At 43.8% G+C, this 16,422-nt stretch overlaps 2 protein-coding genes across 2 annotated transcripts; both read left to right on the forward strand.

The window, feature by feature from the left end:
* Positions 1-765: 765 nt before the first annotated feature.
* LOC124469767 lies at positions 766-10,987 on the forward strand. Its single transcript, XM_047023258.1, has 17 exons — positions 766-944; positions 1,668-1,870; positions 1,971-2,072; positions 2,149-2,250; positions 2,450-2,560; positions 2,687-2,810; positions 2,970-5,747; positions 6,125-6,162; positions 6,343-6,448; positions 6,624-6,826; positions 7,038-7,142; positions 7,349-7,444; positions 7,550-7,660; positions 7,810-7,933; positions 8,046-8,883; positions 8,968-9,026; positions 9,181-10,987. Exons 1-17 carry the CDS (start codon positions 917-919, stop codon positions 10,743-10,745), a joined length of 6,693 nt encoding a protein of 2,230 aa, XP_046879214.1. The 5' UTR covers positions 766-916; the 3' UTR covers positions 10,746-10,987.
* Positions 10,988-11,121: 134 nt separating this feature from the next.
* Positions 11,122-16,287, forward strand: LOC124469264 (zinc finger protein 184-like). Its single transcript, XM_047022427.1, has 9 exons — positions 11,122-11,270; positions 11,732-11,934; positions 12,235-12,327; positions 12,448-12,543; positions 12,641-12,751; positions 12,861-12,978; positions 13,102-14,101; positions 14,203-14,261; positions 14,352-16,287. Exons 1-9 carry the CDS (start codon positions 11,237-11,239, stop codon positions 15,881-15,883), a joined length of 3,246 nt encoding a protein of 1,081 aa, XP_046878383.1. The 5' UTR covers positions 11,122-11,236; the 3' UTR covers positions 15,884-16,287.
* Positions 16,288-16,422: the final 135 nt, after the last annotated feature.

The following is a 16,422-nucleotide window of genomic DNA, read 5'->3' on the forward strand; positions in this document are numbered from 1 at the left end:
CTACAATTGAAATTGAAAATCTTGACTGATCTTTTATGCTTGTTTTAGGCCTACTAAAATCTAGAAAAAACATAAAAACACAGAATTTCCGCAATGCTCAGAAACATGACTCTAGACCTCAAATTACATTCTTCCTTCTAAAAAAATATGGTAGCCTAAAACACTTACCTCTTGCGTCAAAACGCCTCTTAGATAAAAGTCTCTTAGATAAAAAAGAAAAACAAATGTAAAAGGCGTCAACATGTATCCTTCTCATGGAAAAACAACAACTATTTTAGTCCTTGTAGTGATTACCGTTGGTAAACCGTCCAGACTCTCATAGTATTTGAACCCAACTGTCTTGCCCCCATGGCGCATCGCACAACTTGCCACAGGCTAGTAGCCTTGCTAAGTAGCCAAGCCAACCCATTTGGTAGAAGGTAGGCCACCCAAACAAAAATGTTACCCAAAATGAATACCCACGCAAATGGGTATTGGTAATATTTCAGGCAATTCCTTATTTCAGACACGATTACTGCTGGTTCCAAAAATAATATATATATATATGAAAACAGATTTATAGATTTTGAATTATGTGCAATAAGTCGACCTAACATCAGTATGCCTAATATTATGCACATATGTCTAAAAACATCATTGCCTACACATTTTCAAGACATTGCAGAAATAGTTTATTCTAAAACAATGGGCAAAACTTCAGAGGCTTTACGTTGCGACTTTTATTTTGAAACCCCTCGTTGTTTCTGTTGGATCAGACCGGAAACTTCACGGCGCGGCGTAGCAGAGCAACTTTGTAGCCAAGCAAGCCTCCCTTCCTCTTCCACCCCTGTCAACCAGCACTGCAACGACAGTGCAACATCGCATTAATTCCATCGAAACTTATATTCTATTTAGATGACATCTGTGTGCAACTGAAATGGAAATACAGGATCCTTGTGAAAATGGTAAGGTGTGGATCTATTAAGGTGTGAATAACAATTGGCAGTAACGTTAAGTTTCTACGTGGACTGTGTGCGCCCGTTTTTTAACATGGCGTACTCCGCTCTGAGATGGTGGAAATGCGCGCGGTGCTAATACCCTAGCTATTTAGCTACCTAACCTAGCTACTCAAGTCAGTCTTTAACGGTTTTTGGTTATTTTTATCCAGAAGAGTAGTCATCCGCTTCATACTTGAAATGCATTGCTAGTCATATAGTCTAAACGAATGCGTACTATATTTCTTCATCATTTCTGTTTAGTAAATATTAGTGAGCAACATTAGCTAGCTAGCTAAGCTTGGTGAGTCTGAAAACCTTCTCAGGTGGCGGAGGTTGGCGCGAGGGCGGGATTCAAAGTTATGTTCTTGGGTTTTCCATTTAGCTTGCTAGGTATGACCCTAATTATCATATGGTTTGGTTAGCCAAATATATATCATTATCTAAATGTTAACCATAATGTTGTTTGTTGATGCACCATGATATATATGTAAAATGTAATTAAACATTTAAAAGTATTCATTATATTGTTGACATAAATGCAGTTTCTTGTGTGTTTAGAACGTCATTAGGTTACCATGTCAAGTTCTACTGTATTTGATCACACTGAACTTCAAACCCTTTAGCAAACCTCAAGGCTATGCTTCCGTGTGCTTCCAGCCTCTTATCTCAACTTGGTGTTTGTTCTCTTAGGTCCCGCTCTTCTGCTGCCTTCTCTGCGCCTCTTCATACCGCCCCTGCGGCTTGTGTCTGCTGCGTTATGGCAAGTGGTGCAGCGAAAAGACATCGTTGACTATGGGATGTTGGAGGAATTTGTGTCCACGGTGACAGATATTGTGCCGGAGCTTTTGAGATGCGATCAGAGAGCTCAACTCCTGCTTGGACTTCGGACAAGGGTAAGATCAGAAACTATAGAATACAATGACTACTTTAAAGACTTGTGTAATAAAACGGTCATACTTTGCACCACTGATCAGAGTAATATTGTGTTTTCAGCTGGTTCTCGAGTTATGTCGCTCAGCAGAGATTGCAGACCTTTCAAGCATTCAGCTGCACCTGGCCAGGATCCGGACCCTTATATCTGCTTGGGAAGTAGATGTAAGTTTGTGTTTGTGTGTTAGTGTGAAGTGGCATTGTTGACTGCTAGTTGAGACTAACAGTGATTCCTGTTTAGTCGCAGATATGTGATGCAGAGGTGAACTTTCCTCAGTCCACCTTTGTGGATCTGGTGGAATCTTTGTTGAAAGACCCGACAGAGAGGGAGAACTTTTTCCAGGTTTGTGTTTGTTCTTTTTACTGTTAGATCAAGTGGAACATTAGTTTAACATATATGACATTATTGCATGGTGTGCCATTATTACTAATTATGAGCATAAATCAAATATTGGATTTATAAATTATATAGAAAACGCATTTAATATTATTATGATATCCTCCCCAGATCAGAACAATCATATTTTGCTTTCTTGACCTAGGATGTATTTCCAGTGGATTTTGGCCCAGCGTTTGACAGCGCTTTACAGATGCTCATGTTCGAATTTCTGTCAAGACTTGAGAAGTTTGTACCGGTGCCAGACCTTCAAGAGGTAGGGATACAGAAATTTATAATAAAAACAAGACATTCTCAATTCAGTTGACTATATTGTTTTGCTCTCATTACTCTCCCAAAATTATGACTTTGTTTAAGATGATAATTTATTTCCCTTTCAAAGACCGCATCCATGCTCAATGCCGTCCCCTCTGTCCTGGAGGAATGTGTGAAGTCTGTACCTGATCCTCAGCAACTGAAAACTCTGCTTGAGTTCCAGAAACAAACTGGGCATCTGGACTTCATTGGTAAGTAACATAATACATGAAGTAATGGCGAAGATTGCTTTACCACAATAACATTGTTTGGAGCTATTTCTGGTATATTAAGTCACACATGCAATATATACATATAATGAGAGTTTCTGCTGATGCCGACAAACACTAAATATTTTTTTGTCTCCACAGAATTAACAGATTCCTTGCCGCCTTCCTTTGGTGACAACATCTTCTCCTCTCTGTCTCTCCCTCCGTTGGTGAAGGTGGTGATTGACACAGAACAAGTGGAGTTGGAGTCACAAGCAGAATCGCTTCCTGATTGTATGAGTGTTGAGGTTGAGGGGGAATCTGTGACATTGTTAGGCTATACAGGGATAGAGCAGCAGTCTGGTGAGGGCGGAGAAAACGACAAGGAGCATTCCATGGACATAAAGCCTGAGGGTGAAGACATGGACAATCAAGATGACTCCGACTTTGCAAAGCCAGCCCCCTTTCAGCCTTTGAAACAAAGTAAACGGTTACAGTTGAAGAGAAAAGCATTACAGGCACGGAAACAATCCAAGGTGGCTGTCACCAAACGTGCGCCAAAGAGGGCAAGGAGGACATTTCTTAACAACAGTAAGACTTGTCCCATTTGTTGCAAGGTGTTCCCAAGGGCCACTGCCATGAGGAGACATCAGGAAATCCACTCTGAAGATCGCCAGCTTAGGTACAAGTGCCCCAAATGTGATAAATGCTTCAGGGATCAGTATGATATGAAGAGACACCAGATGCGTGTTCACGAGCGGGAAGATCAGGACTCTTCACTCTCAGGTTCTTTGAAAGAAAGCCCACAACCCTCAACCAGCAAACTCCGGACTATATTGCCCAAGGCTTCGCCTCAGAAACAAACACTGGACAGCAAAACCTGCTCTGTGTGTGAAAGATATTTCGCACGTGCTTCCGATATGGCTAGGCACATGAGGTCTCATTCGCAAGAGCGTCCACATCAGTGTGAACATTGTGCGAAGAGGTTTAAATATTCTTATGATCTGAAGAAGCATCAGAGAGAGTTGTGCAAGATGATCACCAATGCTAATGAAATAGGAAGCAGTAGGCCTGTTGCCAGTGGGGAAACTGGTAACGCATCTCTCCAAAGCTCCTTAGACATCAAAACCTGCCCCGTCTGCTGTAAGATTTTGCCTTGCACCGCGGACATGGCGAAACACCTGCGAGCGCATACTGACGAACGCCCCTACCGTTGTGTCACTTGTGACAAAGGATTTAAGTACAGAGATACCTTAAAGAAACATCAAGAAATTGTTGGCCACGAGGGTGTTCATGAGGATCCCTGTCAAAGCTTTGAGGAACTATTAGCCGAACTCACCCAAAAAAAGAACGATGAAAATCTTGCAAAAGAAAACAAGACCGGACCTCAAAACACACTCAGTACACCAGAACAAGCGGTTACAAAGAACTCTGCTTCAAAGACATGCAAAGTGTGTGGAAGGATATTTACTCGAGCTAAAGACGTAGCCAGACATATGCTATCTCATTCAGAAGAACGGCCTTACCAGTGTTTCAGTTGCAAGAAAGAGTTCAAGTACTTGCATAGCTTGAAACGACACCAGATATATATTTGTCGTAAGCAAAACTCCCACATGGCATCACTGAGAGCAAGTCAAAAAGAACTTGAATCTGTGAAAACCCTGGCTATTGGCCAGCATCTACAGAGCTCACTGGGTACAGAGCAAGAAGGCAATGACTTGCTGGCTTTGGAGCGGAATTCTCTGATGGTAGAAGGGGGTGTCGATCCATTGGTGTCAAATGAAACTATGGCAATTCAGGAAATGAACATCGAAGCTTCCTCGAGTGCTTTGTCTTCCCTCACCATACCATGTTGGTGTTCAAACTGTGGCAAGAGCTTTGATCATATCTCTGCTTTGAAGGAGCACCAGGAAACGGTTTGCAAAATGCAGGAGAAGGAAATCTTCAAGTGTGACGACTGTGGGAAAGACTTCCGAAGCGCATCCTTCTTGAAAATTCACCAGAGGACACACAATCCGTTCTACTGCACTGAATGTGGAAGGATACTCGCAGATGCGGCTGGCCTTGAGAGACACAAATTCATGCACAAGAAAGTCCAGTGCACCATGTGTGAGAAGACCTTCACCGTGCTAAAACACCTGAGAGAGCATTACCTGCATCAGCATAAATTTACAGGGCCGTACCCTTGCTCTCAATGTGACAAGACCTTCACCCAGTTGTCCTACCTAGTTGTCCACGAGAGAGTCCACACGGGAGAGTTTCCCTTCCAGTGCACGGAGTGTCCGGAGAAATTCAGAGCGTCAAACTGTCTCACGGTTCACATGAGGAAGCACACGGGGGAGAAGCCGTTCCTGTGCTGGCAGTGCGGGAAGAGCTACACGTCAGCCTCACAGCTGTCGGTGCATGTGGGAACTCATTCAGACGAGAAGCCCTTTGCCTGCTCGCAGTGTGACATGGCTTACAGAACAAAACTTCAGCTGACTTCACACATTGAACAGATTCACATCGGCGTGAGGTTCCCCTGTGAACACTGCGGAAAACAGTTCATGAAGGAGGTCTCCTTAAAAAGACATGAACTTATTCACACAGGAGAAAGGCCGTACCCATGCACTGATTGCACTAAAACATTCCTCACAGCCAATGAATTGAGGCTGCATACGAGATACCACACCGGCGAGCGTCCCTACAAGTGTGAATATTGTGGGAAGGCTTTCATTCAGTCGGGCTACCTGAAGTCCCACAAGCGCATCCACACTGGAGAGAAGCCATTCAAATGTGACATTTGTGAGAAAGGGTTTCGATTATCCTGTCATATGAAAAAACACAGACAGACACATTCAGGAGGAGAGAAGCACTTTGAGTGTGGGGTGTGTGGGTTATATTTTACTCACAGAAAATACCTGAAAGAGCATGAATTCACACATGAGACAAAGCAGCAAAGTTAAGTTGTCAAGCATCTGATTTAGTGGCATTTTTACTTTGTGGTCCATGGTAGTTTGGTTTTGGGTCCTTTCTTCTTTTTTTTACATTAACATTTTCTTTCATGGGGTACTTGGTAACAAGTTTATTCTTGATCTGTACTTGGTGAATCGTTTGGAATAAGTTGTGACGTGTGTTCATAGTGTATGCAGCTTCTTTTTCTTTTTTTCTTTTAAATAAATGATTCTTAGCAAATATATGAAAGTGGTCAGTGTTTGACTTAAGAATTTTGAAAAATATGTTGTCACCATGGCATCTAAGAATTTATTTTAGTAATTAGCACTTATTTGCGGTATTGTCACTAAAACGTATCCGTATGTTTGGATATTACTTTGAAGGGAATTGGTCCGGAAATGGAAGCGTCCAACTCCTGAATGTAAAGAATATTTGAAAGTTTATGAAGTTTGAGTCTGGAAAATGCATCTTCCAAACATGGCTTTCTGTAGTAATTTGTATATTGTTTGACTGACTTGAATTTCAAGTCAAATAAAAACGATAGTTCCATGAGACATTTACTTTGAAATTCTTGAAAATAATACCGGAAGTGAAGCTATAGGCTCATGATCACCAGCACACACAAAATACTCTTATCTGCAAGTCAAAACCCAAAAGAGGTTCTCTACAGCAAAGGATGGATATCCATCCAAAATCCACGACCGCAGGTAAATTAGTATAACTTCTAAATGACTAGAACTTCTAGATTTGGAATACTAGCAAATGAGGTAGGCCTACCTGACTGGCTAATGCTGTAGTTAAAAACTATATTACATGGGCGACAACTAATGCATGCATTTGCAATTTCATCTTAAGTGCACATGTCTTATGTGTATATTTTAGGGTCGTCTCTCTCTCTTCGTGCCATACGACTCTTGGTGCCGCCAGTGCATCTACTTTCTGCAGCTATGTGGCAAGCTGCAGAGAAGGGGAATCTAATGGACTACGGGATATTAGGGGAAATAGTCACATCTCTAACAGAGACAGTACCAGAGCTGCTGAATTTCAGGCAAAAAACCCAACTTATTTTAGGGTTGAGAGCAAAGGTGAGAGTCCTAGAGATGTACATTTTTCTTTGTCCCGATCGCCCTGAATCAGGGGGGATCGGTCTCTATTTGTTAGGCGCACAGTAATGTTTACTTTGTGCCGCTAGGGGGCCGGTCAACATGTTTACAATTCAATTGTTCAAGATTCAAATCCTAGACGGCAATCACAACAGGTATAATTTGTCATGATCATGATCATCACTGTTTCCAGATGGTTTTGGAGTTGTGCCGTAACGAGCAGACGGCGGAGTTGCAGACCATTCAGCCCTTCCTGGATAAGATCCAAGTTGCATCTCCATCCCTTGATGGAGCAGAAGTGAGTGTCATATGTCACCAGAAAATAAAGATGTATTCAGCATGTATACTTAGCCTGTTACAAACTTGAGATAGACTATATCTGACACTGCATTTGATATTAAACCCTACTTTATTATATAATTCCAACTGTAGCCTTTTTGTGGTCTCCATCTCGCGTTATAACAACTGTGAAATCATATTCTCTACAAGTGTTTGGTTCTTCAGTCTTGTGTTACAGAGGCAGACGTGTCTGAATCCAATTTCCATGACCTGGTTCACAACTTGCTTAGAGATCCAGTTGGAAGAGAACATTTCTTTCAGGTATTTAGTGCTTGCATAGACAAATCAGTTTCTTCTTAGGATGAGAAATCAATCTAATTGTCTTATGGAGTTATTTATACTTTCTTCTGCATATGTCCTCTGTAGGACGTTTTTCCTGTGGAGTATGGACCCAAGTATGACTCTGCTCTGCAGAGATTGATGTGGGAGTTCCTGTCAAGGTTGCAACAGCTCCTGCCAGTACCAGACCTCAAACAGGTACTCATGGAGACATTTATAATCTGCATAGTATGGCATGGTTATTCAAAAAGGCTTGATCTTCCATTTAATTTTGCCCAATATCAAGGATCCTTGATCTGTATCGCAGCTCATCGCATGATAAGATGATACTGTTCTTATCTATTCAGACGGCGTCTTGGCTAAAAGCTTCCCCCAGTATCTTGAATGAGTGTGTGGAGTCTGTATGCCGCTCCCCAAACTTAGAGACTATACTACAACATCATCAAAAACAAGGCTATTTGAGTCATAAAGGTAAGATTATGATACAGAGATGCGACATAGACATATAAATCATAATATATATATTTTTTTAACCCTATACATCATTTGAAATTAAGTTTAAAAAAAGTATTTCTCTTACTAGGATCTCTGCCCTTATCAACTGGAAACTGCATCTTCTCCTGCCTGTCCCTCCCTCCCCTGGTGACCACAACCACAGAACAGACAAATACAGAGCTTCAATCAGAATTCCTGGATCATCATGTCATATATGAGGATGATATAGGAACTGAATCCATAGTAGTGACAGATTGTGCAGAGGTGGAGTTGGGGACCAGTGCGTACACCAGTGAGGGGAAAGAGTTGAGAATAGAGGGCAGTACAGAGCCACAGAAACAATTACATCATCAATGTAAACTGCAGGATGAGCATCTGGGTAGACAATTAGAGCTTGTGTGTGAAGAATCAGAGAAGATTGATGGAGCTGGAGTTCAGCTTGTTCCAGAGGAACGGAGCACAGAGGACACTGAGGTGGAAGCTTTCTGTGAAGAGATGGGTGCTGTTTGTGAGGACGTCAAGTCAGTGGATGGAGAGTTAAAGAGGATTTATGAGGAGGTGGAGATTGTAGAAAATGTGAAAACTGAAGATGAGGAGTCAGTGATGTCTGTGCAGAATACTGAAGACACACAAGCCAGCCTTGCAGAGAGCATACATAAGGAAGAGAGGGGTTTCCAAAAGGAGGGTTCTGAAAGAAAGGACACAACTAAAGCTGTTTGTAAACCAGGTACTAAGACAAAGAGAGAGGGGGCCAAAAAAGGAAAATACATCAAATCCTCACCCTCATTGCCTTTGACCCGGAGTAGGAGGCTGCTCAGAAGGAAAGGGATATCACAACAACCAGTTGAAAGACAATGTGTGCTGGATGAGGCAAAAGTGACCCGGATTGTGCCTTCAAACCTGCTTCCAGAGGCTTCCAAGAAACGGTAAATGTGTGGTGGGTATGGAAGAATATTGTGTTAGAAGCACAACAAATAAATGATTTTTGATTGGTCCTATTTCTTATTTAGGAAAGATGTTGACAACATCAGTGCCTCTCCTGTCAAAACTCCAATCCATGGGCTCAAAGGTTTGTCACATGAAACAAAAATGGACTTGCAAATATTGCTATGTTAGTTGGGTCATTGGAGTTAATTTATGATGGTGACATACAAATAATGGATAGGGCAGGATGGGTAGGCCATATACATCTGTATTACTTACTTATCTTTGTTTCTTTGCAGATGAAATGGCAGATTCTTCACTGGTAAATGCCTCAGAAAACCTTCACTGTGCAGAAGACAAGAAACATCCGGCCTCTGGAGATGTTGGACCAGGACCGCCACCACCATCTGAACCAGCACGTCCTAAAGCTTCCATCAGCCAACCCCAGAACCATTCACCCTCAATAGCCCTTCACACACTGGAAAAATCCAGCAAAAAGAAAACATGTTCCAAAACCTGTCCGGTGTGTGGGAAAACCTTCACTAGGGCCACAGACATGAGAAGGCACCAGAGATCCCATACTGGGGAGCGGCCGTACAAGTGCACCCAATGTGGGACGTCCTTCCTGTACTCCTTTGACTTGAAAAGACACCAGAGGAAGGGCACGGGTTCAAGCCCGTTCCAGTGCTGTGTCTGCGGGGAGGGCTTCGATCAAGAGGATGATCTGAAGACGCACCGCACTGTCACTCATTCCTCAGACACAACTTCATCGTCTGATGACATTGATAACAGGTTCCCTCTGCGGGCAGATATCGAAAACGGGGACGATAGCTGTAACAACAAGGGTCAACACAAATGTCTCAAATGCCAGATGACTTTCAGTCAGGCGTCCCAGATGAAGCGCCATCAGCAGATTCACTCCAAAGATGACCCGCTCCGCTGCAGTCAGTGTTGGAAAAAATGCCCGAACTCTGACGCATTATCTCGACACATGCAGACCCACAACAGAGGCCAGACGTTCCAGTGCTCTATGTGCAAGATGAGCTTCACTCAGTTCATTTGTCTCCGGCAACACTACTTGATGAGTCATAAAGAGGAGAGGGGCTTCCTGTGTTCTCACTGTCCAAAAGGCTTCTCGAGGCTATCAAACCTAATCAAACACCAAAGGACACACACAGGAGAACGACCATACCAGTGTTCCCACTGTTCGAAGAGATTCACGCAGTTACAGATTTTGACCCGGCACGAGAGGATCCACACGGGAGAAAGGCCTTTTTTGTGCTCCGACTGTGGGAAAAGCTTCTTGTCTTCTGGGGAATTGTCCAAACACCTCCAGTGTCATTCAGATGCGAGACCATTCCCTTGCCCGCAGTGTGATAAAACGTTCAAGGCCAACAGGTTCTTGAAGAAGCATCTCCAGACTCACACGGGAGAGCGTCCCTTCCCGTGCTCCCACTGTGGCAAGAGATTCGCCAAGTCAACCGATCTGACCAGGCACAATCGCATGCACACAGGGGAGAGACCACATTCTTGTTTGCAGTGTGGAAAGAGCTTCTTGACTTATGCTGAGGTGGTGAAACACCAGCGCTACCACACCGGAGAACGGCCATTTAAATGTGCCCATTGTGGGAAAACGTTCACCCAGTCATGTTATTTGACTGTCCATGTGCGCATTCACACAGGAGAGCGACCGTACAGGTGTACGGTGTGTGGGAGAAGTTTCAACAGCACAACTCCACTAAGGAGACACATGCTTACCCACACGGGAGAGAAACCATTCAAGTGCTCAGAATGTGGAAAGGCTTATAATCGGTTGCATCTTCTGCGGTCTCATAAGCAAAGTCATGCGGGAAATACATGTTGATTTGTATGTGTTATGCATGGGTTTCATTGTTACATATCACTCTTTAGATGCAATCATTGTTTGTGTAATTATCTTTCTCAAGAGTTAGACTGCAATATTTTATAATGAGATATAGATTTGATGCCTTAAATGAGGAAATATTTGTATTTAAACTAAATATTGATATTTTAATTGTGGTTAATGCATACACATGTTTTGTTGAGCTGATTTTGTTTCACCAACCCTTTGAATGAATAAAAAGGAAAACTTGTAGTTTGGAATACATTTTCCATATTTACAAAGCACGTATTTACAAAGAACGTACTGCTGTGAAGAACACAATAGAGCCTCTTATTTTGAAAAGATCAATGCGGAACAAAATTCTGAAAGGTACAACGGCACCGGACAGAAAAGTTTGCGTTGCATACGCGCATGCTATAATAGAGCAAAATAACAACAAATGCATCGTATTTTACCTCCATTTATAGCCTCAAATTAATAAATTATCTATCATGAATACTCGCGGATCGTTTGAGGATACACATGGTATGTATATAAAGGTAGTGCTGCCATTTTTAGTAAGGCATTATAAACGGACCCGACTATTACTTGGAAGGGTAATGTTCCATGAAACTGTCCATGGTTTTTTTTCTGTAAATTGGTTCTATGAAGTATTTGGATGCGAGATCAATTAATGCTATCAATACTCAATTGCAAAGAAATACAAATGCTTATTTTAGCGATGCGTGTTTGACTTGTATTTCCGATACCTAATATAGGCGGTTTAGTATGTCCTCCATGAAATAGTCCGATCCCTCAAACTGGTATTTCGTTCTCTTTCAACTTTAGTGCTGCAGTCGAACATGACAGGCACTGGTTTTGTGTGTTCCTAAACATGAGGTGCAGCAAGGCATAATTAATATATGTACAGCGCTTAGAATGAAAAGACCGTTAGGGTTACTGTCTTCTGGTTTTATCCATCTTTTCTACCTCCTTTTTTTTCTCAGAGCCAGTCATCCCCCTTTCCTCTCTGCGCCTGCTGGTGCCACCGCTGCGTCTGCTGTCCGCAGCTATGTGGCAGGTGGCGAAGCAGAGAGACGTGCTGCAGTATGAGAAGCTGCAAGAGTTCGTGGGTCTGGTGACCGAGGCAGTCCCAGGACTGATGGGATGCAGACAGAGATCCCAGCTTCTCCTGGCTCTGAGAGCAAGGGTGAGTGGCCTGAGAGCAGGACCTGGCCTCACAATTCTGGTCAAAGGCAGAATATCTAATGCATGTCTAATGTCAAACTCATTTTAGTTCATTGGCCACATAGTCTGCCCAATTTGATCTCAAGTGTGCTGGATCAGTAAAACAAGGAATAACTTAAAGATATTTGGCATTTTCAACAATATTATATATTATATTATGACTCTATTTTTCCACATTCAGTTTACTACCATGATGTGGATTACAATTTACAGATCACAGTGAATCTACTACATTTGTCTGTCTTGGTTTCTTTTATTACAGCTGGTCTTAGAGTTATGCCGAGATCCCGTTGATTCTCGAATTATACAATCACACCTGGAAAGACTGCCCACTATTCCCCCAAGAAGCACAGGAGTAAGTTTACTTCTCTGAAACGCACCCCTACCCATTCTAGAGATTTGGTTAGATTAAATGAAAAGTGATATGTGTTATCTATTCGCTCTCTTATTTACTTTGTTGTTTACAACTTTACAGTTCAGAGATGCTGAAGTGGAGTCAGCTGAGTCTACTTTTGTAGCGCTTGTCCAGAGCCTGCTGAAAGACGCTTCTGAAAGAGCATACTTCTTCCAGGTCAGATCTGTGCTTTGATTCTCATTGGTCCAATATTAAGTGAACATGCATCACAGTACACTTGTAGAAGGTTTCACACCTTGGTGTCTTTTCACAGGAAGTATTCCCAGTGGAATATGGCCCAAAATATGACACGGCCCTACAAACACTTCTTTGGGAGTTCCTCTCTCGATTGGAAAGGATGTTTCCCATCCCAGATATTAAACAGGTATGGAGTGGTGCGGTACCATCTTTAATAATTTAGAATGGATTTTGAGGATCTCATTTGAGAAATATGGGCATACACTAGCTGATGCAACTCTTTTTTTCAATTTCAGACTGCAGCATGGCTCAGCTCTGCCCCCTCAGTTCTGGATGAGCCCTGGCAGTCCACTCCAGAAGAACTCAATCTCATCCACCAACATCATAAGAGCTCAGGAATAGTAAAAATACCTTGTAAGTCATCTTCTAATGCCAGTTGTTATTCTAAACAGCAGAAAGGTAGTGCTACTACAACCTTGCCAAGAAATTCAATGTTGTGATTGTTTTTGTTCTCTGTTTATTCCTTTGCTTAATCAGATGGCCCATCCTCTTCTGTTGGAAACTGCATCCTGTCCGCTCTGTCTGTTCCTCCCTCTCAACGAGTCGTCATCACCACTCAGCCAACAGCCTTTACTATCGGGTCTGAGTCAATGCACAACTACGCCAACATACTGAACTCTTATGTAGGAGTTGACTCGAACGGAGTAGTGACTGTTTACACGGAGGTGGAAGTCGGAGCGACAGAGTTAGGTGATGAGGAGGTTGAGTCAGTGAATGACGTCCAGTCAAACAACTCTCAAATGGAGCTAGTGACTATGAATGTAGATGGAGGCGTCGAGGAGATGAGTGTGGAGGCGGCGGAGATGAGTGTGGAGGCGGCGGAGATGGAAACTGAGATGGCCCAGGAGGAACAACTGGAAGACGCAGTAAGCATTGCTAAAGCTCTTGAGACCTTGACGAAGACCTTTGCATTAAAAAAAGATGTTGGACAAGAAGACGGGCCACCAGTTGAGACGAACAGGTCAGAGACGGTCTCCTTACATCCCAAGGTAACGACAGAAGTGGTGGAAAGCGGAACAGATGAAGGAAACGGACAAGCGAGTGAGCAGACTATGAGTGGAGTTGAAGAGGCTACGTTGGAGCAGAAACAAGACGCTTTGACCAATCACACTCTGGAGGCTGACACTGTGCAAAGTGCAGCAGAACTATCGAGTGACTACGTAAGTGGGCAAAGTGACAGTGCTTCAGAGAAGGGATCTATGTGGCAGCAACAACAAGAAAGTTCTTACGTGCCGTCAGAGGGTGCCGAGACGAGCAGGAGCTCTCAATCTGACACATGGCAGAAGGATTCGGCGATCAGCGGTGATGCAAGGAAAGACAGCTCAGGCCTCGCGGCTTCCTCCACAACTCAACCGCCTGCATTGTCAAACGTGCGACGGTCCACACGCCTTCAGACCAGGACTATGAGGGGCGGGAGGCTGAAACGCCAGAACAAGTTATCAGGGAAGAAGAAAGAGCACGACAAGGAGGAGAAAGTGTAAGACTGAGGATGAAATATGAGTATTCTTCAACCTTTTCATTTAATCATTCAATAATCTTTTTAATATATATTCGGTTCATGTGCTTGTTTCACTGCAGGAACAATGCTGATGTCTTGGTTGCTCCCTCTGTCATAGCCATCAGGGGAAACAAAACAGGTAACAAATATATTGATTTATGTACTGATGTTTGGAATTTAACCCAATGATACCAACAAATATAAAAAACGCCTCTCTCTCTGTCTTTAGATGATTCTGAAGAGGTGACCTCTATCATCTTCAGCTGCCCTCAGTGCCCTTTCCATAAATCAGCAGAAAATAGCCCACCACACATCCATATCCAAGATGTCCCTACAGAAGAATATTCCAATCGCATCGCAGCTGGATCAAATGGAGCCTCTTTTACACCGTCCCCCTGCAGTACTGACCAGATATTCACATCAATCAAACTCTTCCCTTCATCCAGCTCCTTTAAAATTGAACAACAAAATAACTCCTCCAATTCAGCCAGGGGTGTTCCTCTCCCATCTGCGAAAGGAAAGCAGAAGTGCCTCACGTGCGAAACGTGCGGAAAGACCTTCACCCGCACATCTGACGTGAGGAGACACCAGCTCACGCACACCGGGGAGAGACCTTTCCACTGCTCCCGCTGCGACCGGACCTTCCAGCACTCCTGGGACCTGGCCAAGCACGAGGGCAAGCACCATGGGACCCCCGCCTCCTTCCCTTGCCAGCAGTGTGGGGCCACCTTCCCAAACCTCCGCTCTCTCACCGTCCACCACAGGAAGTCTCACCAAGGGGAGAGCGAGCTTCCCCAGATGTGCTCCATTTGTGGCGAGAGCTTCCCCACTTCCCGCGAGCTCCAGCAGCACAAGAAGGCCCACGGGCCCAGCCTCCACTACACCTGCCAGCAGTGCGGCGAGGGCTTTGACACTCTGTTGGCACGGTCCCAGCACAGACAGATCCACCTGTCCAAGCGTCAGTTTAAGTGCTCCCTTTGTGACAAGACTTACACCCGTAGGGCCGACGTGAAGAGGCACCTGGCCAGCCACACCGGCGAGAGGCCATATCAGTGCAGCCAGTGCGGAAAGCGGTTCTCCCTCCGTTTCATGCTCAAGAAACACCTCAAAGTCCACACGGGCGAGCGGCCTTTCGAGTGCTCCCACTGTTCCAAGAGGTTCACCTTGGTATCCATCCTGACCAGACACGAGAGGATGCACACGGGAGAGAGGCCCTTCCTCTGCTCTCAGTGTGGGAAAGGTTTCCTCTCCCAGGGGGAGCTTTCAAAGCACCACAGGTCCCACGTGGATGACAGACCGTACCCCTGCAGTCTGTGTGAGAAGCGCTTCAAGAGTAAGAGAGCTCAGCAGGAACACATTGTCTCCCACACGGGCGTTCGCCCGTACCCCTGTACCTTCTGTGGGAAGGGCTTCTCCAAACCGTACGCTCTGACCAGGCATCACCTCATACACACGGGGGAGAGACCATTCCCTTGTTCTCACTGCGAGAAAACCTTCCTAACTCTGGGCGAGGCCCAGCTGCATGAACGGATTCACACGGGAGAGCGACCCTATCCCTGCTCTGTGTGCGAAATGAAATTCAAGAGTTCGTCAGAGCTGGCGAGACACAAGCGATGTCACGCTGGGGTACGACCTGCTCGGCCCAACTGTCACTTGTGTTTGAAAAGCTTTACCTCCAAGGCTAAACTGAGGAAACACATGGAGGTTCACTCAGGGACTGAAGGAGAGGCAGACACTGAGGCCCAGGCCTCCAGCATTTGAAGTGTTGAACAATCCACCTGAAACAGACACAGCAGCATGATTGTCCATTGTATCTTGTCAACACGGTCAATAGTGTGTGTTGTACCCTCAGTAAAAGCAGGCATTGGTTCATTGTTTTATGTAACTACTTACAGGTTATTCCTTTTTTTTTTTGCTCTCTGACCAATAGAGGCTTCAAAAGTTTAAGGATTTTCATGCAATGGAAGTCAGTGCTTTGATTACTTTTGCTGCAAGATGAGTGTTTTACAGCAATGCTTTGGAATGCAGAGTGCCAATCTATCATACAGCTAAAATTACAGAAATACTTTTGATGTAACACAATTACATTTGGTTGCTACTGTTCTCAAATGGATTTCTTATTGATTAGGGATGTACTTGATTCATACATGTCAAAACGGACAATAAAAAAGATAAATAAATGATCTAGGCTAATTTATTGTTTGATGTGTAGCATGGTTATATGCACACACTGGGATGAATACAATTATATAATTTGTAAAATGTAAACTGTTTGTGAATGCATTTTCAATTCCAAATAT

The sequence above is a fragment of the Hypomesus transpacificus genome, chromosome 7 (genome assembly GCF_021917145.1).
Source record: "Hypomesus transpacificus isolate Combined female chromosome 7, fHypTra1, whole genome shotgun sequence".
In the NCBI taxonomy this organism is placed as follows: domain Eukaryota; kingdom Metazoa; phylum Chordata; class Actinopteri; order Osmeriformes; family Osmeridae; genus Hypomesus; species Hypomesus transpacificus.